Source organism: Macaca mulatta, chromosome 1, assembly GCF_049350105.2.
Source record: "Macaca mulatta isolate MMU2019108-1 chromosome 1, T2T-MMU8v2.0, whole genome shotgun sequence".
Lineage (NCBI taxonomy): Eukaryota > Metazoa > Chordata > Mammalia > Primates > Cercopithecidae > Macaca > Macaca mulatta.
Genome location: NC_133406.1, coordinates 69,675,783 through 69,702,408, shown reverse-complemented (window position 1 = coordinate 69,702,408; position 26,626 = coordinate 69,675,783). Strand labels below are relative to the sequence as shown.

Here is a 26,626-nt window from a genome sequence, read left to right as displayed (position 1 = left end):
TCATCAGAATCATCAGAAGAGTATTTTGGAACAAGTATTATGGAAGTAAAAACAAAGAGGAAGAGTTCTTCCAGCATTTTCTCCGAGTTACATAACTAGTGACAAAACATAGATTTTCTGACTCTGTTATCTATTTGCCTCCTGCCTCCTGTTTTCAATAAGTTAACATGGAAAGATAACTGGGAAGAAATTCTTTGAATATGAACAGTTTCTTCTCGTATATTATAATTAAACTATGAAAAATTGAGTTAATGATACAATTAAACTTGAACTTGAGATTTTTTTCCTTTGGCTTCTTAAACCAAAATATCCCTGATTTTGCTCTTTTAAATTTTTCCCTTCCCCCAGTAACTAATTAATTATTCAAAATAGTTGTTTTCATTAAAGAATGATTCATTTTTCTTCCCATTATAGTATTCTCTTTTTGAATATGCATTTTCTTTCTTTTTTAACTTTTAAGTTCAGTGTTACATGTGCAGCTTTGTTATATAGGGAAACTCGTGTCACCAGGGTTTGTTGTACAAATCATTTCATTGCCCAGATTTTAAGCTTAGTACCCAATAGTTATTTTTCCTGGTCCTCTTTTTCTTCCCACCTTCCACCCTCACGTAGGCCCCAGTGTGTGGTGTTCCCCTCTATGTTTTCATATGTTCTCATCATTTATCTCCCACTTCTAAATGAGAACGTGTGGTATTTGGTTTTCTGTTCCTGTGTTAGTTTGCTGAGGATAATAGCTTCCAGCTCCATCTATCTTCCTGCCAAGGACATGATCGTCTTCTTTTTTATGGCTGCATCGTATTTAGTGATGCGTATGTACCATGTTTTATTTATCAGGTCTGCCATTGATGGGCATTTAGGTTAATTCCATGTGTTTGCTATTGTGAATAGTGCTGCAGTGAACATACATATGCATGTGTCATTATGATAGAATTATTTCTATTCTTTTGGGTATGTACACAGTATGGAATTGCTTGGCCGAATGGTAGTTCTGGTTTTAGCTTTTTGAGGAATCACCATGGTGCTTTCCACAATGGTTGAACTAATTTACACTCCCACCAACAGTGTATAAGGGTTCCCTTTTCTCTGCAACCTCACCAGCATCTGTTATTTTTTAATGATTTAATAATAGCCATTCTGACTGGTATGAGATGGTATCTCATTGTGGTTTTGATTTGCATTTCTCTAATGATCAGTGATGTTGAGGTTTTTTTCCTATGCTTATTGGCCATGTGTATGTCTTCTTTTGAAAAGTGTTCATGTCCTTTGCCCACTTTTTAGTGGGCTTGTTTTTTTCTTGTAAATAATTTAAGTTCCTTATAGATGCTTGATATTAGACCTTTGTCAGATGCATAGTTAGCAAAAATTTTCACCCATTCTGTAGGTTGTTTAATCTGTGGATAGTTTCTTTTATTGTGCAGAAGCTCTTTAGTTTTATTAGATCCCATTTGTCAATTTTTGCTTTTGTTGTAATTGCTTTTGGCATCTTTGCATTGAAATCTTTACCCATGCCTAGTCCTGAAGGTTGTCTTCCAGGGTTCTATCATTTTAGGTTTTACATTTAAGTCTTTAATCCATCTTGAGTTGATTTTTTTCTATGGTTTAAGGAAGGGGTCCAGTTTCCATCTTTTGCATATGACATCCAGTTATTCTAGCACCATTTATTGAACAGGAAGTCGTTTCCCTATTGCTTGTTTTTGTCAGCTTTGTCAAAAATAAGATGGTTGTAGGTTTGCGTGGCCTTGTTTCTGGGCTCTGTATTCTATTCCATTGGTCTGTGTGTCTGTTTGTATACCAGTACCATGCTGTTTGGGTTACCGTAGCCCTGTAGTATAGTTTGAAGTTGGGTAGCCTGATGCCTCCAGCTTTGCTCTTTTTGCTTAGGATTGCCTTGGCTGTTTGGGCTCTTTTTGGTTCCATATGAATTTTAAAATAGTTTCTTGTTCTGTGAAGAATGTCATTGGCAGTTTGATAGGAATAGCATTGAATCTATACATTGCTTTGGGCAGTATGGCCATTTTAACAATATTGATTTCTTCTATTCATGAGCATGGAATGTTTTTCCATTTGTTTGTGTTGTCTCTGATTTTGTTGAGCAGTGTTTTGCTTTCACCTCCCTAGTTAGCTGTATTCCTGGGTATTTTATTCTTTTTGTGACAGTTGTGAATGGGAATGCATTCCTGATTTGGCTTTCAGCTCGACTGTTATTGGTATATAGGTATACTAGTGACTTTTTATGTTGATTTTGTATCCTGGATCTTTGCTGAAGTTGTTTATCAGCTTAAGGAGGTTGTGGGCCAAGACTATGGGCTTTCCTATATATAGTATAATGTCTGCACACAGGGATAGTTGGACTTCCTCTCTTCTTATTTGGATGCTCATTATTTCTTTCTCTCGCCTGATTGCTCTGGCCAGGATTTCCAATACTGTGTTGAATAGGAGTGGTGAGAGAGGGCATCCTTGTCTTATGCCAGTTTTCAGGGGGAATGCTTCCAGCTTTTGCCCATTCGGTATGATGTTGGCTGTGGTTTTGTCATGGGTGGCTTTTATTATTTTGAGGTATGTTTCTTCAATTCCTAGTTTATTCAGAGTTTAATATAATGGGATATGGAATTTTATCAAAAAGCTTTTTCTGCATTGATTGAGATGATCATGTGGTTTTTGTCTCTAGTTCCATTTATGTGATGAATCACATTTATTGATTTGGATGTGTTGAACCAACCTTGCATCCCAGAGATAAAGCCTATTTGATGGTGGTGGATAAGCTTTTTGATTTGTTGCTGGGTTCAGTTTGCCAGTATTTTTTGAGGATTTTTGCATCAATGTTCATCAGGGATATTGGCCTGAGGTTTTTGTTGTTTTATCCCCACGAGGTTTTGGTATCAGGGTGATGCTGGCCTCGTAGATGAGTTAGGGAGGAGTCCCTCCTCCTTAATTTTTTTGGAAAAGCTTCAGTAGGAATGGTGCCAACTCTTCTATGTATACCTGGTAGAGTTTGGCTGTGAATCCATTTTGTCCTGGGCTTTTTTTTGGTTGGTAGGCTATTTATTACTGATTGAATTTCAGAGCTCATTTTTGATCTCGTTGGGGATTCAGTTTCTTCCTGGTTCAGTCTTGGGAGAGCGTATATGTTCAGGAATTTATCCATTCCTTCCAGATTTTCTAGTTTGTGTCCATAGAGGTGTTCATATTTCTGTGGTGTCAATGATAATATCTTCTTTGTTTTTTCTAATTGTGTTTACTTGCATCTTCTCTCTTCTTTATTAGTCTTGCTAACTGTCTATCAAATAGATATTAATGTTTTTTTCAAAACACCAACTCCTGGATTTGTTGATCTTTCGAATGGCTTTTTGTGTGTCAGTCTCCAGTTCAGCTCTGATTTTGGTTATTTCTTGTCTTCCTGGTTTGGGGTTGACTTGCTCTTCATTCTCCAGTTCTTTTAGTTGTGATGTTGTTTTGTAAATTGAGGTCTTTCTAACTTTTTGATGTAGGTGTTTAGTGCTGTAAATTTCCCTCTTAATACTAGCTATGTTCCAGAGATTCTGGTATGTTGTTTCTTTGTTTTCATTAGTTTCAAAGAACTTCTTGATTTTTGCCTTAATTTCATTACTTGCCAAAAAGTCATTCAGGAGCAGGTTATTTAATTTCCGTGTAATCATATGGCTTTGAGCGATTTTCTTGGTATTGATTGCTAATTTTATTGTGCTGTGGTCCAAGAAAGTGGTTATTATTTTAGTTCTTTTGCATTTGCTGAAGATTGTTTTGTGTCTAATTGTGTGGTTGATTTTAGAGTATGTGCCATGAGGTGATGAGAAGAATGTATATTCTGTTGTTTTTGGATAGAGAATTCTGTAGATGTCTATCAGGTCCATTTGATCCAGTGCTTAGATTAGGTCCTGAGTATTTTTGTTAATTTTCTGCCTCAATGATCTAATACTGTCATAGAGTGTTGAATTCTCCCACCATTATTGTGTGGGAGTCTAAGTCTCTTTGAAGGTCTCTAAGCACTTGCTTTATGAATCTGGGTGCTCCTGTGTTGGGTACATATATATTTAGGATAGTTAGGTCTTGTTGAATTGAACCTTTTACCATTATGTAATACCCTTGTCTTTTTTTTTTTTTTTTTTTTTTAATCTTTGTTGGTTTAAAGTCTGTTTTGTCTGATTTAGGATTGCAACTGCTGTTTTTTTCTATTTTTCATTTGCTTGGTAGATTTTTCTCTATCCCTTTATTTTGAGCCCATGGATGTAATTGCATGTGAGATGAGTCTCTTGACATACCATTGAGTCTTGGTTCTTTATCCGCCTTGCCAATCTGTGCCTTGTAATTGGGACATTTAGCCAATTTACGTTAAAGGTTAGTATTGATGTATGGATCATGATAGCAGCTGGTTATCATGCAGGCTTGTTTGTATGGTTGCTTTACAGTGAGTGTCTCACTGGTCTGTGTACTTAAGTATGTTTTTGTAGTGACTGGTCTTTCCTTTCTATATTTAGTGCTTCCTTCAAGAGCTCTTATAAGGCAGGTCTGGTGATGACAAATTCCCTCAGCATTTGCTTGTCTGAAAAAGATTGTATTTTTCCATCACTTATGAAGCTTAGTTTGGCCAGATATGAATTTCTTGGTTGGAATTTCTTTTCTTTAAGAATGTTGAGGCCAGGCGAGGTGGCTCCTACCTGTAATCCTAGCACTTTGGGAGGCCGAGATAGGAGGATCACTTGAGGTCAAGAGTTTGAGACCAGCCTGGCCAACATAGTAAAAGCCCGTCTCTACTAAAAATACAAAATTAGCCAGGCGTGGTGGCACATGCCTGTAATCCCCGTTACTTGAGAGGCTGAGGCAGGAGAATCTCTTGAACCCGGGAGGCAGAGGTTGCAGTGAGCCAAGATCGTGCTGCTGCAATCCAGCCTGGGCAACAGAGCAAGACTCTCTCAAAAAAAAAATTGAATATTGGCCCACAATCTCTTCTGGCATGTAGGATTTCTGCTTAAAGGTCTGCTGTTAAGTCTGATGGACTTCCCTTTGTAGGTGGCCTGACCTTTCTAGCTGCCTTTTTTATTTATTTATTTATTTTTTTCCATTTCAACCTTGGAGAATCATGATTATATGTCTCGAGGATGACCTTGTGAAGTATCTTACTGGGGTTCTCTGCAGTTCCTGAATTTGAATGTTGGCCTCTTTTTCTAGGTTGGGGAAATTTTCATGGATGATATCCCAAAATATGTCTTCCAAGTTGCTTCCATTCTCCCCTTATCTTTCAGGGACATCAGTGAGTTGTAGATTCCATTTATTTACATAATCCCATATTTCTCAGGGTTTTTGTTCATTCCTTTTCATTCTTTTTTCTCTATTATTTTTTTCTTTTTTCTGAGACAGAGTCTCACTGTTGCCCAGGCTGGAGTGCAGTGGCGCGATCTCAGCTCACTGCCACCTCTGCCTCCCAGGTTCAAGTGATTCTCCTGCCTCAGCCTTCCGAGTAGCTGGGATGACAGGCATGCGCCACCACACCTGGCTAATTTGTTTTTATTTTATTTTTAGTAAAGATGGGATTTCAACATGGTGGCCAGGCTTGTCTCAAACTCCTGACTTCAAGTGATCCACCCATCTCAGCCTCCCAAAGTGTTTTTTTCTCTATTCTTGTCTTACTGTCTTATTCAGAAAGCCAGTCTTCAAGCTCTGTGATTCTTTCCACAGCTTGGTCTGCTTTGCAATTAATTTTAAGAATTGCATTATGAAATTACTGCAGTGTGTTTTTCTACTCTATCAGGTTGGTTACATTCTTTTTTATGCTGGCTATTCTTGTCTGTCAGCTCCTGTGTCATTTTATTGTGCTTCTTAGCTCCCTTGGATTGGGTTTCAATGTATTCCTGCTTCTTGATGATCTTCATTCCTATCCATTTTCTGATTTCTGTTTCTGTAATTCCAGCCATTTCAGCCCAATTCAGAACCCTTGCTAGAGAGTTAGTGCAGTCATTCAGAAGAAAGAAGGCACTCTGGCTCTTCGAGTTGTCAGAGTTCTTGCACTGGTTCTTTCTCATCTTTGTGGGCTGATGGTCCTTCAGTCTTTGAAGGTGCTGTCCTTTGCATGTTTTTTTGTTGTTGTTGTTATGGTTTTTTTAATCCTATTTGATGACCTTGAGGGTTTGGTTGTGGTATAAAGTGGATTTAGTCAACTGGCTTCATTTCTGGAAGATTCTGGGGAGCCAAGGCTCAGCTCATAACTCCAGGACTGCCTGTTCTGGAGGGCTGGTATGAGCCTCAACTTTCTTCTCTGGCTCCTTCAGGCTAGGAATTGATTGCACTGGGTAGGGGCCAAGGTACTGCAGGGCCACTGGTTCCTACAGTCCAATGGGTGGTGCCAGCCAAAGCGTTTCATTAGGATGATGGCAGTAGGATCCATCCTCAGTTGCACATGCCAGCAGCAGCATAACGGGATGCACACTTGTCCACTGTGGCAGGATGCTAGCAGGTCTGGGATGCCAGCCTTTGTGTGGGCCTTCACAGCAGCAGCAGAGGCAGCACGGCTGACCGGTGGGGTGCAGGGGAGCCTTGTTAGTGACTGTGCGTGCCATGGCACTAGTGGTAGTATAAGCATAGGGGCGTGGCGCTGGTGGACACAGAACTGTGTGTGCCCTCTGTGCAGGTGGAGGTAGCCACTTAGGGCAGGGGAAGGTCCACTGTTTTTCATGCCTAGTTTCACTCCCAGGGCAATGTTGGCACAGGAGCTCCAAATGGAACAGCAGTAATGCAAGTGTAATGGGGGCAGAATGCACTCACACCAGCAGCAGTGGCAGGGCAGGGTGAATGTGCACTGGTGGGACTGGGGAGGCAAGATCTGCCTATGCACACACGTTGGCAAAGCAGCGTTGGGGGGTAGCCATGGGCCCAGGGAAAGCTGCCAGTATGGGGAGGGAGCAGGTGAGCTGGCACGTGTCCACAAGCCGGGCTGCTGTGCTGGAACTCACTACCAGTTAGGCGCAGTCCCCCAGCACAGGAGCTATGATGCAGGCTCCCCAGGACACCCAAGGCTGCACTGCAAGCAGGCACAGCCAGGTTGGGGCCCCAGGAAAGGCCAGATGGACTGGCCCCATCTGATCTTCAAGACTGCCCTGTAGACTTGAAGTCTGACAGTTCCCTTAGTAGGGATAAAGTCTCCTATAAAGCAAGTCAGCAAGTTAAGCCTAGAGGGATGGGTGCCCCTGGCCATATTCCACTACAGATGCTCACACACCAAACACTCTGGACTCTGCATTGGCTAGAATACGGCCCCTAACACTTCTCTAAGCAGCCCTCTGTGCCAACTCAAGTGTCCATAGTGATCAAGGAATCTCCTCCTGCCAGGATTCCAGAGGCCCGTTGCAGTAGCTGGTTGTTTTTTGCCAGTTCAAGTCACTGTTCCCCTGGTGCGATATCCCCATGCTGGGGTCCCTCCCAGCTTCCTCCCCTTCAGCCCAGCTTCTGTGTCTTTCCTCTGTCCACCCTTAGTTTCTTCCCTCTAAATATCTGTTAGGAGAGGACCAGTCGTCCTGGTCCCTTGGTGGCAGCTGTTCCACCAGGCTGCGTCTAGTCCGCCATCTTGCCCAGCTCTTACATTTACATTATCTATAATTTCAATCTAGTAAGGCCTGAGATTCCAATATCAGTTCCCTCAAAGAGAATATAATCAACAAAGCAGTTTAAATTTCTCTACCCAAATTGGAACAGAGGAAGAAAAAAGGCTGAAAAAATGAAGAGTCAAAGCTGGCCCGTGGAGTAATGTCATTTAGACTAATATGCATGTAACTGGAATCCTAGAAAGAGGGAAAGGGGGAACAGAAAAATATTTAAATGACTAAAAGTCTTTTATATTTAATTAAACATATAAACCCACAGAGCCAAGAAGCTTAATGAACCTCTAGCAGCGAAAACATAAAATTAGAGCAAGGCACACGTAACAGTGAAATTCCTGGAAACCAATGATAAAGGGAAAATTTTTTTAAAGAGAAGGTATTATTTAAAAGGGAAGAAAATATTTAGAAGGGAAGAAAGATCAGAATGTCTACTGATTTCTCATCAGAAATATTGCAAGCCAAAAGACAATTGGAGCAACATCTTTAAAGTCCTGGAAAAAAAAATGTTAACCTATAATTCTATATTCAGGAAAAATACCGTTCAATAAATTAAGGTTAAATTAAGACATTTTCAGAAAAAAAATCTGATAAATGCCATCAGCAGGTCTGTACTACAAGAAATGTTAAAGGAAGTTCTTTAGGCTGAAGGAAAATTATTTCTGATAGAAACTCAGACCTACAAAACTGAATAAGGAGGATTACAAATGGTAAATTTTTTTCAATTTTTAAAAAGATAATTGACCATTTATAGCAAAAATGATGTTTAGGAGTTTATAACATATAGAAGTAAAATATATGAAGTAAGACAACAGGGGGATATAGTAGTAAGAATCTTACATTTAGTAGTATATCTTTTGATAGTAACTTCTGATAAACTGAGGGTGAATATTTTAAACTCTAGAGCAGCCACCAAGAAATAAAACAAGCCAGTAGAGCCATAAAGTGTAATACTAAAATACTTAGTTAATCCAAAAGAGACCAGAGAAAGAGGAAAACAGGAACAGAAACAAATAGAAAAAGTAGAAAACAAATCAAAAGATGGTACCCTTAAATCCAGTCATACCAGTAAATATATATGGTCTTACTCTAAATAAAGATAGACTGGATTTAAAAAGCAAAATGCGGCCAGGTGCAGTGACTCATGCCTGTAATCCCAGCAATTTTGGAGGCCGAGGGGGTCAGATCACAAGGTCAGGAGTTCGAGACCAGCCTGGTCAGTATGGTGAAACCCTGTCTCTACTAAAAATACAAAAAAAATTAGCTGGGCATGGTGGCATGCGCCTGTAGTCCCAGCTACTCGGGAGGCTGAGGCAGGAGAATCACTTGAACCTGGGAGACGGAGGTTGCAGTGAGCCGAGATAGAGCCACTGCACTACAGCCTGGGTGACAGAGCAAGACTCTGTCTCAAAAAAAAAAAAAAAAAAAGCAAAATGCAACTATATGCTTACTACAAGAAATCCATTTTGAATGTAAAGACATAGGTTAACAGTAAATAAAAAGATGGAAAAGGATATAACATAACATGCAAACCCTCCTAAGAAAGCTGTAGTGGCCATATGAATATTATACAAAGTATACTTTAAGATAGGGGCTGTTGCCAGTGAGAAAGAAGTACACTTCATGATTAAAGGATCAATTCATCCAGAAGACATAATCCTCAGTATTATGGACCTACTAACAGGTCTTCCAAATATATAAAGAAAAAACTGACAGAATTGAAAGAGAAATACACAAATCTACAGTTGTAGTTGGAGATTTCACCACTTCCTTCTAGGTAATTTATAGAGCAACTTGAACTATACTGTCAACCAACTTTACCTAATTGACATTTATACAGCATCTGCAGCAGCATACATCTTTTCAAGTGCATTTGGAACATTTACCAAGATAACCGTATGCTGGGCCTTAAAACAAGTCTCAATAAATACTAAAGCATTGAAATAAAATAATATGTTATCTGATATAATTAAATTAGAAAAGAAGATTTCTGAAAAATTTCCAAGTATTTAGAAATTAAACAACATTTCTAAATCCAGTAGGTCAAGAAATTACAAAGGAAATTAGAAAACATGTTAAGCTGAATGAAAATGAGAACATACCATGAAACTTGTGGGATGCAGCTAACCTGTGGGATAAGAAGAACTTATGGAGAAATTTATAGATTTAAATGCTTATATGTATAAAAGAAAGTTTAAGATCAATAATCCCAGTTTCTACTTTATGAAGTGAGGAAAAGAAAGCGAATTAAACCCAGAATAATTAGAAAGATGCAAATAAGAAAGACTGTTATCAGTGAATTAGAAACAAATAACTAGATATCTATATAGTGGAAAAAATTTAACCTTACCTCACAGTGTACACAAAAATTAATTCCAAATGAATCATAGACCAAAATATAAAACTCCAGACTTTCTAGAAGACTACATTGGAAAACCTCTTCATGATCTTGAGGTTGGTCATGATTTCTTAGGACACAAACAGCAGTTACCATAAGAGAAAAATTTGCTGAATTGGATTTAAACTTTTAAATCTGCTTTTGTTAATATGTCATTTAAAAAATGGAAAAGGTTATGGACAGCAAGAAAATATTTTCAAAACATATTCTATCAAAAGACTTTTATTAGACATTGTTTTATTAAGAACACCACACAACTCGACAATCCGATTTTTTTCTTTTTTTTTTTTGAGACGGACTCTCTGTCATCCAGACTGGAGTGCAATGGCGCAATCTTGGCTCACTGCAACCTCCACCTCCCGAGTTCAAGCGATTCTCCTGCCTCAGCCTCCCGAGTAGCTGGGATTACAGACATGCGTCACCATGCCCAGCTAATTTTTGTATTTTTAGTAGAGTTGAGGTTTCACCATAGTGGCCAGGCTGGTCTCAAACTCCCGACCTCAGGTGATCCACCCGCCTCGGCCTCCCAAAGTGCTGGGATTATAAGCATGAGCCACCATGCCCAGCTGACAATCCAATTTTTTAAAACTGATAAGAGGATAGGGCGTGGTGGCTCACGCCTGTAATCCCAGCACTTTAGGAGGCCGAGGCAGGCAGATCACGAGGTCAGGAGATCGAGACCATCCTGGCTAACACGGTGAAACTCTGTCTCCACTAAAAATACAAAAAATTAGCCAGGCGTGGTGGCGGGCGCCTGTAGTCCCAGCTACTCAGGAGGCTGAGACAGGAGAATGGCGTGAACCCGGGAGGTGGAGCTTGCAGTGAGCCGAGACTGTGCCACTGCACTCCAGCCTGGGCGACAGAGCGAGACTCTGTCTCAAAAAAAAAAACTGATAAGAGTTTTGGACACTTCAAAAAAGAAAATATGTTAATACCCAATAGGCACATGAAAAGGTGCTTGACATTAGTAGTCATTAGGGAAATTAAAAACACAATGAGATACTACTCCCACTAGAACAGCTAAGATTAAAAAGACCTTCAATACCCTACGTTGGTGAAGATGTGGAGGAGCTTGAATTCATACTAATACGTTGTTGGGAATACAAAATGATATAGCCACTTGGAAAACTGTTTGACAATGTCATATAAAGTTAAACATACATTTATCATATGACCACCAATTCTACTCCTACTATTTTACCCAAGAGAAAGGAAAACATGTTTCCACACAGACATATACACAAATGTTCATAGCATTTTTATTCATAATAACAAATCTGGAAAAATCCAAGTGTCTCTCAGTAGGCTAATGGATAAATAAATTGTAGTATATCCACAAATGAAATGCTACTTAGTAATGAAGATGAATGACCTGTTGATCATTCAGCAAGTCATACAGAAACCATGAGTGCCCTCAAAAACATGCTGTGAAAGAAGCCAATAGAGAAAATCAGTGAAACCAGAAGCTGGTTCTTTGAAAAGATTAATAAAATTGATAAAACTAGTCTGAGCAAGAAAAAATAATCACTAATAGTAGAAATAAAATGATGGCATCAATACAAATCTTAACAGATATTAAAAGCATAAGGAAAGAATAACTTTGTGCAAAGAAATTTGCTTAGATGAATAGGACAAATTTAAATACTCTTCATTAGCATAGACAAAAATTTTTAACAAAAGTTCAGTCCAACAATATATGTAAATATAATACATTAAGACTAAATAGGGTTTATCCCAGGAATGCAACGTTGGGTTAACATTAGAAAATCAATTTAAGTACTTCACCATATTGCAAAATAAATGAGAAAAACTAAAGTGGGAAGACTTAACTACTGGTTTCAAGACTTAATATAAAACTACAGTAATTAAGACAATGTGATGATGGCTTAAGGGTAGGACGGAGAGTCCGGAAATAGATACTCACGTAGTCAATTGATTTTTGCCAAAGATGCCAAGATAATTGTATGGGAAAAGAATAGTCTTTTCAACAGATTGTGCTAGAACAACTAAATATATAAAAGGGAAAAAATAATCTTCCTTACCCCACACCATACACAAAAGAGTATGTATTGTATGGCTCTATTTATATGAACTATTAGGAAACAAATCTCATTTACAGAGATAAAAAGCAAATCTGTGGTTGCCTACCGCCAGAAATGGAATTGTTTTGTTAGCAAAAAAAATGGAAGTCTTTTATGTAGTTTAGTTGTCCTTAAAGTCCATCATACAAATGAGCTTCGGTTCTTGTCTTAATAGAACTTAAGATATAGTAAAGAGCAGGAAACAGAGCTTTGGAGCCCAGCAAATGTGAACATGAATCCCTTACCAGTCACTTCTAGCTCTGTGAATGTATATCATCCCAGTGAGCCATGTATGCATAAACTATAGGTAGATAATGAGGCCTGTTTCCCAGAGTAGTTGTGAAGATTAAATGAACTAATATATATAAAATAGCTGGCTGAAATGCCTTCTACATAGTAGGCATTAAAATGATAGTAGGGAATAATAAGAGTAGTGTTATGCCCAGCATATTTAAATTACCTACATTGTATTTTTAAAAGTTTAGTTAGAAATGCCTTTTTTCACTTAGAAATATTTTCAGAAATTTGCAGGGGTTCGAAGCAGTAGAAGAAAAAGGAAGAAATCTAGGTTAAACTTATCCCGCCATGCTGTGTATACAAACTGTCTTCTGAACATGCCTGTGTGTTTCATCTCCATGCTTTAGATTCATGCCATATCTCTAGCCATGAATGTCCTGTACTTTCCATCTCTCCAGAGTTTACCTGTCTTACTCATCTACTGATATGTTCAAGACTATTTTCTTCTGTGACATTCCTCCATGTTCTAACCTGTTATTTATGTATCTAACCTGTTATTATATATCTTTATTGATAGTTTGGCACCTATCTGCTGGCTTTATTGATAGTCCCCTTTTCAGATGTCTTTATGTCTCTTTCACCTATGGCAGTAAAACACTGTCATATTTCCTGGCAACCAAAGAGATTAAGAATTACATAACTTGAAGTCAGACCTGGGTTTGAATTCTGGTTTGCCATTTCCTAGCTGTATGACTGTAGGCAAACTACTTACCCTCTCCTAGCCTCAATTTTCTCACCTATAAATGGAAATAACTTCATGATTTTAAAAATTAAATGAAAATATTTGAAAGTACCTGATACATGTAGGTATTAAATAGCCATGCTATTTTGATGGATTAATGAATATTGACCTTTACTTCAGTTTCCAGGAATATGGATCTACTGGAACAGCCCATGCTGATAGTGAATATGAAAGAAGAATGATGTCTGTATATAATCATGTCTTGGAGGAGGTAGAATCACTCAATCGGAAGTATACCCCTGTTTCTTATATGGCAAGTGGCATTTGTTTTATTGAGCTTTTATTGTATGGATGTGGGTTTTCATATATCTATGGCGCTTACTAACTCTGTGAGTTCAACAAATTAACCTTTCTGTGCTTGTTTCCTTATCTATAAAACAGGGTTAATACCGACATCACAGCATTGTAGTGGGGAGTAAATGAGATAATCCATGAAAGCACTTACCACATCTCTAGCTGCTACAGAATACAAATAAAACTTTTTTCTTTTTTTAACAATTTAACTGAAGTACAATAATTCTCAACCCAGGCTACACATTAGAATCATTTGAGGGCTTTTTATAAAGAATACATGAATATACAGGCCTCACCCCTGACCAGTTAACTCTGAATTTCTGGAATTGGGGCCCAGGCATTAGTAGTTTTACATGCAGTCAGGTGATTCTGTCATGCTGCTATGGTTGGGAGAACCACTGGCCAATTGAAACAGGAAGAACTGGGCTTGTTGTCTGACTGGCAATGAATCATTTCCTACCAGGTGATGACAGTAATGTCTTTCAGTACACTCTTCAGCCTTTAGCCTGCTGAATTTCTGCTGCCTTTGGCACTTCCTAAGAAATTCTCAGAGTGCTCACCCTTTATTAAATCTTCTCCCCTGATTTACCAGTCATAGGACAGGCTGACACATTCTCACCCAAATTTTCTCCTCCCTGTCTGACCATTCCCTAGTGACTCTGCTCAGGTTTTATAACAAATGCCATAGGCTTGGTGCCTTAAACAACAGACATTTATTTCTCACAGTTCTGGAGTCAGGGAAGTCCACGATCAAGGTGCCGGCAGATTCGGTTCCTGGTGAGGGCTTTCTTCCTGGCCCTGGTGGCAGCCACCTTCTCACTGTGTCTTCACATGGTAGGGAGAGATCGAGAGCTCGGGTCACTCTTCCTCTTCTGGGAGAACACTCATCCCAGCCGGGTGCAGTGGCTCACGCCTATAATCCCAGCACTTTGGAGGGCGAGGCGGGCAGATCACGAGGTCGGGAGTTTGAGACCAGTGTAACTAACATGGTGAAACCCTGAGTCTACTAAAAATGCAAAAATTAGCTGGGCATGGTGGCGCATACCTGTAATCCTAGCTACTCAGGAGGCTAAGGCAGGAAAATCATTTGAATCGGGTGTCAGAGGTTGCAGTGAACCGAGATCATGCCACTGCACTCCAGCCCGGACAACAGAGCGAGGACTCTGTCTCAAAAAAAAGAAAAAGAACAGAGGAACACTCATCCCATCATGGGGGCCCACCTCCAAATGCCATGACCTTGGGGGTTACAGCTTTCACATACGAATTTGGGGGAACACAAACATTCAGTCCACAATTCCCAGCCTTTGAACTTTACCCCTTGGAGAGTTTCTCTTCTGCTTCTCTTCTCATTCTGTACTTTCTTGCTTTATCAAGTATTTTAGAATAAATAGGATGTGTCATTAAAGAGTTAGGTTAGATCTAAAGAGGGGCAATTCCCTTGACATACTGCTTTCCATGTAAAATTGTCAATAGTATTTACTGAACCGAATTGACAGCTGTTTGACAGTGACATTGTTTGCTAAGAGAGAGCGTAAAGACAATCTTTGAAAGAAATACACACATCTGTGTGAGACAGTGGTTATTTTCATATTCCTCTAAGCTCCATCCTAAAAAATGAAATAGATGATAAACAGAAACTTGGTTTTGATGGAATTGAATATAATGGAATGGGAATTTTCTGCCCAGCAGAAGACAGTACAGAGAAAAGGGCCCTATGCTCATTCAGAACTAGGTTCAAATTCTGGCATTCCGCTCAGCAGTTCTGTGACTTTAGTCACATTACTTAACATCCTTTTATATGAAGTAGAAAACATGCCTGCGTCATAGGATTACTGTGAGGTTTAAATGAAATAATGTTCATTGCCTAGCACAGTGCTGTCATATAAGGAGTGGTTAATAAAACATTTCCCAGTCGGGCATGGTGGTTCATGCCTGTAATCTCAGCACTTTGGGAGGCAAAGGTGGGCGGATCACCTGAGGTCAGGAGTTCAAGACCAGCCTGCCCAACATGGTGAGACCCCATCTGTACTAAAACTACAAAAATTAGCAGGGCATGATGGCAAGCGCCTGTAATCCCAGCTACTTGGGAGGCTGAGGCAGGAGAATTGCTAGAACACGGGAGGTGGAGGTTGCCGTGAGTCGAGATCACGCCATTGCACTCCAACCTGGGCGACAAGAGTGAAACTTCATCTCAAATAAATAAATAAATAAATTCTCTTTTTCTGTATTTTCAAATTGTATTTTATAGATTTGTTACTGTCTGAGCCTCCAGATTCAGTTCAACAAGTACTTTTGGGATCCTAGGGATAGAAAAATGACAGACATGGGATCTTCCCTCAAGTTGTCCGTAGTCTTAAGAAAGAAAGATTTTTTTTTTTTTTTTTTGAGACAGAGTCTCGCTCTGTCGCCCAGGCTGGAGTGCAGTGGCGCGATCTCGGCTCACTGCAAGCTCTGCCTCCTGGGTTCACGCCATTCTACTGCCTCAGTCTCCCGAATAGCTGGGACCACAGGTGCCCACCACCATGCCCAGCTAATTTTTTGTATTTTTATTAGAGACAGGGTTTCACCGTGTTAGCCAGGGTGGTCTCGATCTGACCTCATGATCCACCCGCCTCAGCCTCCCAAAGTGCTGGGGTTACAGGTGTGAGCCACCGCACCCAGCTGAAAGAAAGATTTTATAACAAATAAACACAATACAGTGTATGTGCATTAATAGAATTCTGCACAATGTAGAGATGTAGAACAAAAAAGAGTAGTTCACGTCAAAAGATAGGGAAAATGGATTGGTGGTGCAGTTGACAGGGAAGATGTATTTGTATATGAGTTTTCCAGGCAGATAAGAAGGGGTTGGGAATCTCAGGCAGAAAACATGTTCAAAAGCAGAGGCATGAAATAGCATGGTGTCTTCTAGGAACAGTTTGTTATTACTGCAATGTAACATACAGGCTAGGGATTAGAGAGATGAAATCAGAGAGGTAGCCAGCGGCCAGGTGACAGAAGGCTTTGAACACAGTATTAAGGAGTTTGGACTTTGTCCTTAGGCACTGGGGGGCTTCTTAGAAATTGTAAATGGGTGGGAGAGAGAAGTGCTTAATATAGATTGTATATTATCATATAGAAGCAAAACAGGAAATGGCTGGTAGGGTGTGAAATTAGAGGAAAGAAGAATGACTACAAGGCTTTTTCAGTAATCCAAAGTAAGGAACAAATTACTAAAATGTCAGTAGGAATGAGAAAAACATATAAGAGATACTTAGTGAAAATATTTTCAAGGCTGAGTGTGTTTTTTTTGTTTTTTGGTTTTTTTTGAGACGGAGTCTCGCTCTGTCGCCCAGGCTGGATTGCAGTGGCACGATCTCCGCTCACTACAAGCTCCGCCGCCTCCCGGGTTCACACCATTCTCCTGCCTTAGCCTCCCCAGTAGCTGGGACTACAGGCGCCCGCCACCACGCCCGGCTAATTTTTTGTGTGTTTTTAGTAGAGACGGGGTTTCATCGTGTTCGCCAGGATGGTCTCAATCTCCTGACCTCGTGATCTGCCCGCCTTGGCCTCCCAAAGTGCTGGGATTACAGGCGTGAGCCACCACACCCGGCCCTTTTTTTTTTTTTTTTTAAACTAGACATGAGATGATGGAGGCATGCCTTCCAGGTTTCCAGCTTCAGTGATCAGTTACACAACTGATTGATCCTTTACTGATAGAATATAGAGAGGTGATAGAAGATGAAGGTTTTATTTTCAAACACGTTGTTGTCTTTAGGCAGTTGGATAGTAAATACGTTAGAGTTGGAAGAAAGATGAGCTGGGATACATGTAAGGTCATCTGCACATAGAAGGTTTAAAGTCAATCAGAAATAAGGGTATGGACTATTAGGTGGAATTTCATGGAAGGAAAAGCATTATCAGGTGCCACAGAAATGTCAGAAAATACAAAGACTGAGAAGTATCCATTGGATTGACAATTAAGAGAGCGTTGGCCAGGCACGGTGCCTCCTGCCCGCAATCCCAGCACTTCGGGAGGCCAGTGCGGGTGGATCACGAGGTCAGGAGTTTGAGATCAGCCTGACCAACATGGTGAAACCCTGTCTCTACTAAAAATACAAAAGTTAGCCGGGCGTGGTGGCACGTGCCTGTAATCCCAGCTACTTGGGAGGCTGATGCAGGAGAATGGCATGAACCCAGGAGGCAGAGCTTGCAGTGAGCCGAGATCGCACCACTGCATTCCAGCCTGGGTAACAGAGCGAGACTCCGTCTCAAAAAAACCAAAAAGCAAAAAAAAAAAAAAATTAACGTCTTTCTGATTATGATATGTAATTTACATCTCCAGACATCTTAATAGTGGTCTGCTAATATACCTATGGAGGTCAATACCCAAGGGGCTGTTGACCTCAGAGGCACTCCACACTTTTCCAAGGGAGTATTGCAAAATCTGCACCATTCTTTTAAAAGGCAAAATGGTGACTTTCTGCCTGAAAACAGCCTGAAGTCCCTTGTGGTCCTCTGAGTCCACCCTTCAAAGATGTTTCTCTCTTTAAACACTAGTGTGGCATCAGAGGTCCACCAAAGGTGGATGTCCCTGCAAATACTTTCCAAATTACTTGTTGCAGGAAGCTGATTAATGCTATTTTAACAGTTGAATCTGAAAAAATAGAACCAGTGTCTTTAAATCTGTGTTGTAATTATCTCAGGTAATAGACCTGGCATTTGTACTATGAGCCTATTGGGCACAAAATGTTCAACTGCCTGAACCCAATAAGGAATGGATTTTTCTGGCTTTTAGCCTTAACACCCAACTTAAAAAAAGAAAAAAAAAATATTTACAGCATGAGCAACTAGGTGACATTCTGTTTGAAAGCAGGAGCTTAGAGGGACAGACAGCATACCACATGGTGCATGCAGCAGTTTTCAACCTGTGGTGTTGGGTTTCAATCAGGCTGGTGGGAAAAATATTAGAGATAGTTATAGAAATAGACACAAATCTTCTTGGAAGGCTGAGAAGTTTGTATGACTTCAGTAATAGATCTGACTGAAGGCCACCTGATCCCTTTACCTTTAGTTAAATTAAAATAGTAATAAAGGCAGAGTAGTTTACGTAGCTAGCTTGTTTACTCATGTAAAGACTAACCTTTGATGTACCATGGGTGCTTAAGTGCCTTTTACTCAGAAGTCCACAATGTCAATTTCCCTCTAATGGTGTTGACTCAAGCTTTTGTTAATTAATCTTACTGAATAAATGCGAGTCTGACTAGCTGATCAGGGACCAGTCACAACTGTTAACAGGACTCAGCAGGAGCCTGTAAGCAGCTGGGACCCTCAGCTGGACTGGCAGAGCAGAATATCTGGGTGTCAGTGTACTTCATTCATCCGTTGCTGAATCGGGTCTGCAGGAACAGACCCCCCGCAGCTAGTGCCCCCGCGAAAGGAGTGCTGCCTCACTGTTGTGCCTTAGGAGGCCACTGAGACCGGAGTAGACTGAGGAAGGGATAGTAGACCAAGCAGGGATGGTTCTGGTTCTGTTCTTATGATACTTTCAGTTTTCTTCTATTAAGTTGGCAAATCATTGGTGATACAGAAGAAAATCACTGAAGAGTCAGGCAACCTAGATTCTAGTCCCAGCTTGTTCTATTACCTATCTGTGTGACCTGTGTCATCAGCAAAATTGAAGATTAGACTGGGTAATCTTTAAAATATCGTTGAACACTTAAATTCTGATTTTATGACCACTTTCATTAAGGCTCAAAATATTCTCTGCAGTGTTTCTGTACCTCTGCAGTCATGCTGGGATTTTCAAAACTCAGTTAAATGTGTGAAGCAGATTTGAGAAATAAGGTATTTTGTTAGAGTTTCGGGATTCTCCGACTATATAGTCCTCTTTCATCTGAATTCGACTAAGTTTCCATCATTGCTTACTCTGAGGACCGGTGGCCATAGAGACAAAGAAGCCACCTAATGAAAGAATGAGCCAGCTCAAAGCCAAGGTCCTGCAAAATGCTCGGGCTTCTTTACCATACTGTTTATCATACTTTGCCATGTGATGGTTACTCTGTATTTTAGCATCTAATATATTTGTTTAATAATATACTGATATTTCTGAGTGCTGTAGAAATGTGGAATTTTCCTATTGCTTGGCCTTGAGGACTGTGGATTTTCTCATTTCTGTCACTTATATTTTATTGAATATACTTCACAATAAAGTAAAAATCTGTAATTGTGATTGATGACATGAATGATTTAGTATGTATGCACAGTTCCTGGATGTGATGCCTACTTCTTGATTGGTATGTACATTTGTAATTATATGGGCATTTGTAGTTTTATACTGAATGTACCGCTTGTTGATGAAATTTGAAAATTTATTTTTATTTGATTTAGTTTCTTTTTTTCCCTCAGCATACAGCATGCCTCTGCAATGCCATCATTGCTTTGCTGAAAGTTCCTCTTTCTTTCCAGAGATATTTTTTCCAGAAACTACAGTCTACCAGCATCAAGGTAATACAGGAAGAATACTAAGGTTAATATAGGTTTTAAAACCAGGTGTCTTCTGAAGATTATGTAGGACATAGCTACACTTCAGTGTGTTACCTTTGGTTTATTGGTTTTTTTGTTTTGTTTTGTTTTTTGAGACAGAGCCTCGCCCTGTCGCCTGGGCTGGAGTACAGTGGTGTGATCTTGGCTCACCGGAACCTCTAGGTTCAAGCAGTTCTCCTGCCTCAGCCTCCCGAGGAGCTGGGATTATAGGCATCCGCCACCACACCCAGCTAATTTTTGTATTTTTGATAAAGATGGGGTTGCACCATGTTGGCCAGGCTGGTCAGGAACTCCTGACCTCAAGTGATCCACCCACCTCTGCCTCCCAAAGCGCTCGGATTACAGGCATGAGCCACTGTGCCTGGCCTACCTTTGGTTTTGATAAAACCTAGTTGTAAGCCATTTCTCTCCTTTATCAAGGGTTGGATGAAAGGAATGGATTTGAGAGTTAAACTCTCTCCCTTTTTAATTGTCAGTGCCAAATGCTATGAGACAGGCATTTAGGTAACTGGAGCTCTGTTGTTTGCCTCTTACCTCCAGGAATAAATTAGTGATATATCACAGTAGCCTGCAAGGATCTTGAGCTGAGTCTATTCAGACCCAACTTAGAATGAATCAGGTCCAGTAAAGTGTCACCAATTCTACTTCCAAAGTACTTCTGCCTTTCAGTAACATATTTTGAGGCGCTAACCAGTGAGTAGAATTAGTATTTTGAAATATTTAAGCCACTCACAATTCAAAAGCTATTTTTGATTCAAAAAAATTGTTGGAAAAGGGAGAAAATTGTCACTTCTAAGAGATTTCCTAGATTATCCCTGTTAGTTAATGTCTTCAGTAAACTTTTACATCCATGCAGATGCTTTTGATTACAAATAACAAAGCATTCCATTTCAAAATGACTGGAATAATGAGGAAGACTGACGATCTAGATAAGAAGTCCTAAAGTAGGATGTCTCCAGGGTTGATTAGTTTAGTAGTTCAACAGCATTATCAGAAAGACTCAAATTTCTTCCATCTTTTCATTTAGCAAGACTTGAACTTTCTTTAATTGATGCGTATTTGGGATTTTTAATACATTTTTGAAGAAAAACTAATGAGAGGTTAAAAAATGTCATTTGATTCATTTGTGGGTATTGACTTTTTTATAGCACAGTGACTTCGCTGTGTAGATAACCCTGGAACTTTAAGTTCATTTACATTTGAATTTAGTTTACTTAAATTTACCTAAGACCAAAGAGACAGCAGCTCTTAGGTAATGAAAATTGATACAATGCATTTCCCTACTAGAAGTGGTTCATTGTCAAAGAAATGCCTCACCACAAAAATTGGGAGAACAGTGCCTTTGCTTTTCTCTAGTTCTCTATCATCCTCAAGTAGAACTGAGGTTTGAGATGAAAACCACAGTGATGTTTAGAAGGAGGCACTTTAAAGGTACATCTGTCTTTTCTCGGCACAGTCAGGTCATGTGGGGGTAGGGGAGTGCACAATCGATTCTGTTAACCTGTAACCAGTGATTAGCACAGACATGTTTGTCAAAAGGAAGCTTGCTCTTGGTTGTTGGCATTTATTTGAGTGTTGGCATTCCAGCTTGCTCTGTCACCATCGCCCCGGAACCCTGCAGAGCCCATTGCTGTCCAGAATAACCAGCAGCTGGCGCTAAAGGTAGAGGGAGTGGTTCAGCACGGATCTAAACCAGGACTCTTTCGCAAAATTCAGTCTGTCTGTCTGAATGTTTCTTCCACACTGCAGAGTAAATCCGGACAAGACTACAAGGTAATTTAGGAGAGAGGCAGAACTGTGATACAGATTTTATATGAGCTCATTGATGGAAGTTTTCCAGTGTTTTTCATGGTTAAACAGATTGCAGTTATACCTCCAAAGGGATCAGATGGACATAAATTAAAAGCCCACATTGGGGCTGGAAGGGGTTGATAAACACTTCTTTTTTCTCTCCCTGAACCAGTTAATAGGGACGAAGCATCCAGGCAAAGATCAAAATATGAGTTTTATTACTGTTAGAGCTGTGGGAAAACCTAACTCCGATGCCTGGCAGCAAGGACTTTCTAACCTTAGACCCCTGAATTGGATTTTTTCACCCAGCTTCAGTCAGTACATATGGGAGCCTGCCCCTATAAAATTTATGGCAGGGCACAGAGAACTCGGGTGCCCAAAGCAGAAGAGAAAGAGCAAGGGCTTACCTTTCCATGTCTGGTTCCTGCCCAGAAACTCACCCATCAGCAAGACTCACCTCCTCCCTCCTCCCCGCTAGGCCAGGAAATTAATGTAATGAAAGGCCCCTCGCACATCAAGAGGTCCCTTCAAATGTCAGAAGTTGAAAAACAAGTGTCTCCCTAACCCACCCAATCCCTCCCCACAAAAAAATACACATCTATGTAGTTTTCTCCATTTTAAGTAAATTTTATCATTTAAAAAAAGTATATAGCATTTCTAAAAAATGGTCAGATAAAGTAAAATCTTTTTTTAAGAGTGTAACCCTAGGGATTTGCTGCCTTGAGAACTCAGGATATAGGTAAGTAATAACCTGAATCAGGCTTACATTGTTAGCCAGAGCTAAGATACTGAATCTGTACCCATGAAATGCCAATGTTCCAAATAAAGAATGTTCCTTGCTTTAGACATTCATTTCCAATTCCTTGGTGGTTTATCCACAGTAAATGGAGCAAGGGACCAAGTCCACAGTTGTAGCAGCAAAGTTATTCAGATGCCCAGATTGGCTGTGTTTAGGTTTATTGTGGCGTAGCGTGGAAGGGGGATTATCAGTGAAGGTATAAAAAGAGAGCATTTTATTATCTTTGGTGGTTTTAGGTTAAAAAGCCAATGGAAGGTCTGGTTCTAAACTATTATTACTTTCTTAAGCCATTACTACTTTCTTAACTATGGCAAGTTCCTCTCACTTTGGCACTCTGACATGGCTCAGCCTTCATTCTCCTCTTTTCCTGTTTTGACATCTATGCCATACTGCATGGTACCTTATGTAGCCACTCAATAATTTGTGAATGATGAAAAAATTATTTACTATATTTAGAGTACAACTGTTAAAATTGGGTATCTGCTGTCACAGAAGGTTGTAATGAGAATTTACACAATTTATCCCTGTCTGCAGCTCTCTCTTCACTTTGAATTTGAAACAGTAGTAACCATGATTCTCTTTGTTCCTTGCGTATAATATCTTCTATTAAGAAAATGACATTTAAACCTAGAAGCTATGGTCTTCTGCTTGTTGACTTACCTCTCAAGAGGCATTGATTAAAGTCAGGAAGCTGATATAATAAGCCGTATAATAACATGATTACTTTGCCGTGTTATTCACAGTGAGTTTGCAGCTTAAAATGCAGCCATCCGTTCAGGGTGATCAGGTTCCCTAAGGCCTATTTCTGGTCCTTTTAAGGAAGTTCTTTGGTAGGCATATTCTTTAGGGAAATAAAAACTATACAAAGGCTAAACGTGAAAAAGTACCTGTACTATAAATAATTCTAAGACCTTGAATTGGTTGGTGAGGTCAGTTCATTAATGTTACAGGTAAATGTCTCTGGAAAAGTGACATGATAACTGCTCCTTGAGACGCAAAGCTGCAGGGCACGTTTATATAATTAATTACACCACAGAAACACACACATAAACCTAGAGCAATCTGGTCAAATACACATTAAGATCACCTTTATTTGCATTCTCAGGAGAAATCTATCTCTTGACATGTTTCATCTTGGGTACAGGTAAGAGTACGTCTGCAGGTTTTATTCTGGTCTTTGAAGAACAAAAGCATGAATGTCTGGCTAAATGAATGAGCCTGTAAATCTGTGTTTTATAACATATTGTACTTCCAGTCTGAACAAGGCACTGATTATTAAATGAGCAATGTGCAAATTGTTCAGTTAATTTATTAAAAGAGTAAGGAATCACTACATTAAGTAATAAAAATCAGACCAACTGGATGGGGGGGAACCTAACTTAAATTTGCTTAGTGTTTTGTTCTTTTTCAGTCTCTTAGATTTTAAACTCTCTGGAACAGGTGATTTCATCCTATTTCTTCAGAATATCTCTTCACAGTCTCAAGGAAGATAGGGATTTAGAGATGGGGTTGAGTAAGCAAGGAAGAAAGCCCAGCATGTGAAGGGGCTGTAAACAGCCCTGGGAGCTCATTCTACTCAAGGATAGTGAGGAGCATCGCTTAATAGTTCAGAGTGTAGGCCCTGGAGGTAGCCTGCCTGTGTTCAGATTCCTACTCCATTCACTAATCATGTGACTTTGGAGAAATTACTTCACCTGTCTGCCTCAGACTCCTCATCTGTGAAGCAAGGATGATAGCAGTACCTACTTTTTGATTGTCTGCATGGTCTAAATAAGCTCTTAGAACAGGGCCTAACTCATAGTAAGCACTGAATAAATGTTAGCCATTGTTGTTATTTAACAATTGTTTCATTCCAGATACCCATTGACAACATGACCAATGAGATGGAGCAAAGGGTTGAACCTCATAATGATTACTTCAGTACTCAATTTCTGTTGAACTTTGCTATCCTTGGAACACACAACATTACAGTGGAATCTTCTGTGAAAGATGCCAATGGTATAGTATGGAAGACTGGTCCCAGAACTACCATATTTGTAAAATCCCTGGAAGACCCTTATTCCCAGCAAATTCGCTTACAACAGCAGCAAGCCCAGCAGCCATTACAGCAGCAGCAGCAGCGCAATGCCTACACACGGTTTTAACCATGGAATGCATGCACGGCAGACTTTCAAGAGATCAATCAAATTGCCAGAAGCAGTTTGCTTTTTCATATGGAATATGTATGAAAGTTACGGTGTAATTCATTTATTCATTGATTTTTGTAATGGAATATTCTGGAAAAATTTTGTTTTCTTAAAAATTTTGTCTGAAAAATAATTGGGCTCCTGGCCAGAAGATTGTTTTGTTTTGTCATTACTGTTTTTTCTGTTGCCGAGCTTTTTCTTTTTCTTTTTCTTTCAAGAATAGTCACATGTTGAGATCATTGAATTGATAAATTTGACCACTACTCTTCCAAAATACATCATTTGCTGCCTGGCTTAGACCTAGGATTCTGAGCTGTTCATTCAGAAGTTCTGACCAGTCACTACAAGGTTTATCCATGGTAGCAGAACCTGAGTCCTTCTGTAGATGGACTTGAAAGTGCTCCCTACAACATCCAGCCTTCTGGATTATGAAAGCCCACAGTGTAGCAGTATTGAAACATCCTGCTGTATTGTTTCAACCACGTATCTATCTATCTCTTCCTGTGCTAAAGCAATCTTAATTTATTATTTTCATATTTATTGAAACAAAGAGCAGCTAGCAATTTCATAGAAAATTAAAGATTAATTTGGTTTTTTCTAATGTGTCTGCAACTATGTGTAATACAGACATTTCACATTATTTCCAAAAGTGAAAAAAATCACTCATTTAATATCTTTAATGTTTTAAGTTAGAAGGGGTGGATCTTTTCCTTTGGTTGGTGATTGGTTTGGTTTCTACTTGATGAGTTATGCTAGACTTGATTGTTTAGAGAGAGCAGTCTCTTTATAACACAGGCTCAGTTTGTTGAGATGCTCAGGGAACAGAGTTTTCTGGTTAGCCAGAAAACTGCTTTTTTTTCCTATTTTAATACTAGTTGAAAACCATGATAAAATAGACTTTCTTAACACAATATGCTAGATATAACTTAACTGCTTTTTGATTGGGGATCATTTAGGGCTTCAGGGTCACGATTTCTAAACATCAGGGATCATACGGTTGCAGATATTGATGCTATAAGTAATTTGGCCGGATGCAGCTCCTAAGGTAATGCAGGGTACTTTCCCTGGAATTTCCTTTTTAAATAAATATCTCAGTTTCTTTGCTTGTGTTTTGCCTTTTTCTCTTATATGTCAACATTAATTCAAAGGAGAATGGAGTCTGAGTTAAAAAATAAAAAGTTTTGTTTTTTTTTTCTTGTCATGTGGCCTCTGGGACTGAGAAGTGAATCACAACTTGGGTCTCTCCAAGATTGCTTGCTTTCATGAGCACAACCCATTGTGCTGCTAACAGCCAGAACATTCTCATAAAATGTGTACAGATCTACGGCGTCCACTGTGAATGACATCTCTTTAGTTGCAGCCCAGTTGTATGCGGTTCACGCAACCTGCACAGTCATCTCAGCATCTGGGAACACGTGCTTAGGAAAGATTGCCAGAGCAGTGCAGAAGACGTGTGCAGAACCCCTTGTTCTTTTAGCAGGTGTGGAAACAGCTGAATCAGAAAGCCTGGGTTTCACTCTTTGTTCTGATGAATTAGCTGTGTGACCAAGCAAGTCACTTTACCTCTGTACATCTTAGGGGTTTTTTTGTCTATGAAGTGACTGAATTAGACTGGTTTTCTGGATTGTGGCCTAGAGTTGTATTATCAAGTGACTGAAAGACTAAAAACAAACAAAAACATTTCTTAAACTGCGGAAGATCTTTTTTATTTGTAATTAAGCGGCTATTTTCAGGATTAAAGTTTACAATGTGGATTTCAAGCTTCTGGTGCCATTCAAGGTAGATTTCCCCAAAAAAAGAAGCAAATCTTGTAAGCCATCATTTCCCTTTGAGAACTTCCCAAATGTTACATTCTTAAAAGATAGGTTTTTGATAGCTGTGTTTATGAACTTTTTAACTTGGTGTATTA

General features: G+C 39.6%; 1 protein-coding gene across 2 annotated transcripts in view; it reads left to right on the top strand.

Moving 5' to 3' along the window:
* Window positions 1-25,918, top strand: part of INTS7 (integrator complex subunit 7) — a 94,747-nt gene extending 68,829 nt beyond the window's left edge. For both annotated transcript variants that reach the window (XM_015117294.3, XM_015117288.3), the window contains 4 exons: window positions 13,243-13,375; window positions 19,804-19,902; window positions 21,529-21,714; window positions 24,388-25,918. In XM_015117294.3, the coding sequence (XP_014972780.3) occupies window positions 13,243-13,375; window positions 19,804-19,902; window positions 21,529-21,714; window positions 24,388-24,675 (706 nt within the window). In that variant the 3' untranslated portion in view covers window positions 24,676-25,918. The remainder of the gene's footprint in view (window positions 1-13,242; window positions 13,376-19,803; window positions 19,903-21,528; window positions 21,715-24,387) is intronic.
* The last annotated feature ends 708 nt before the right edge of the window (window positions 25,919-26,626 follow it).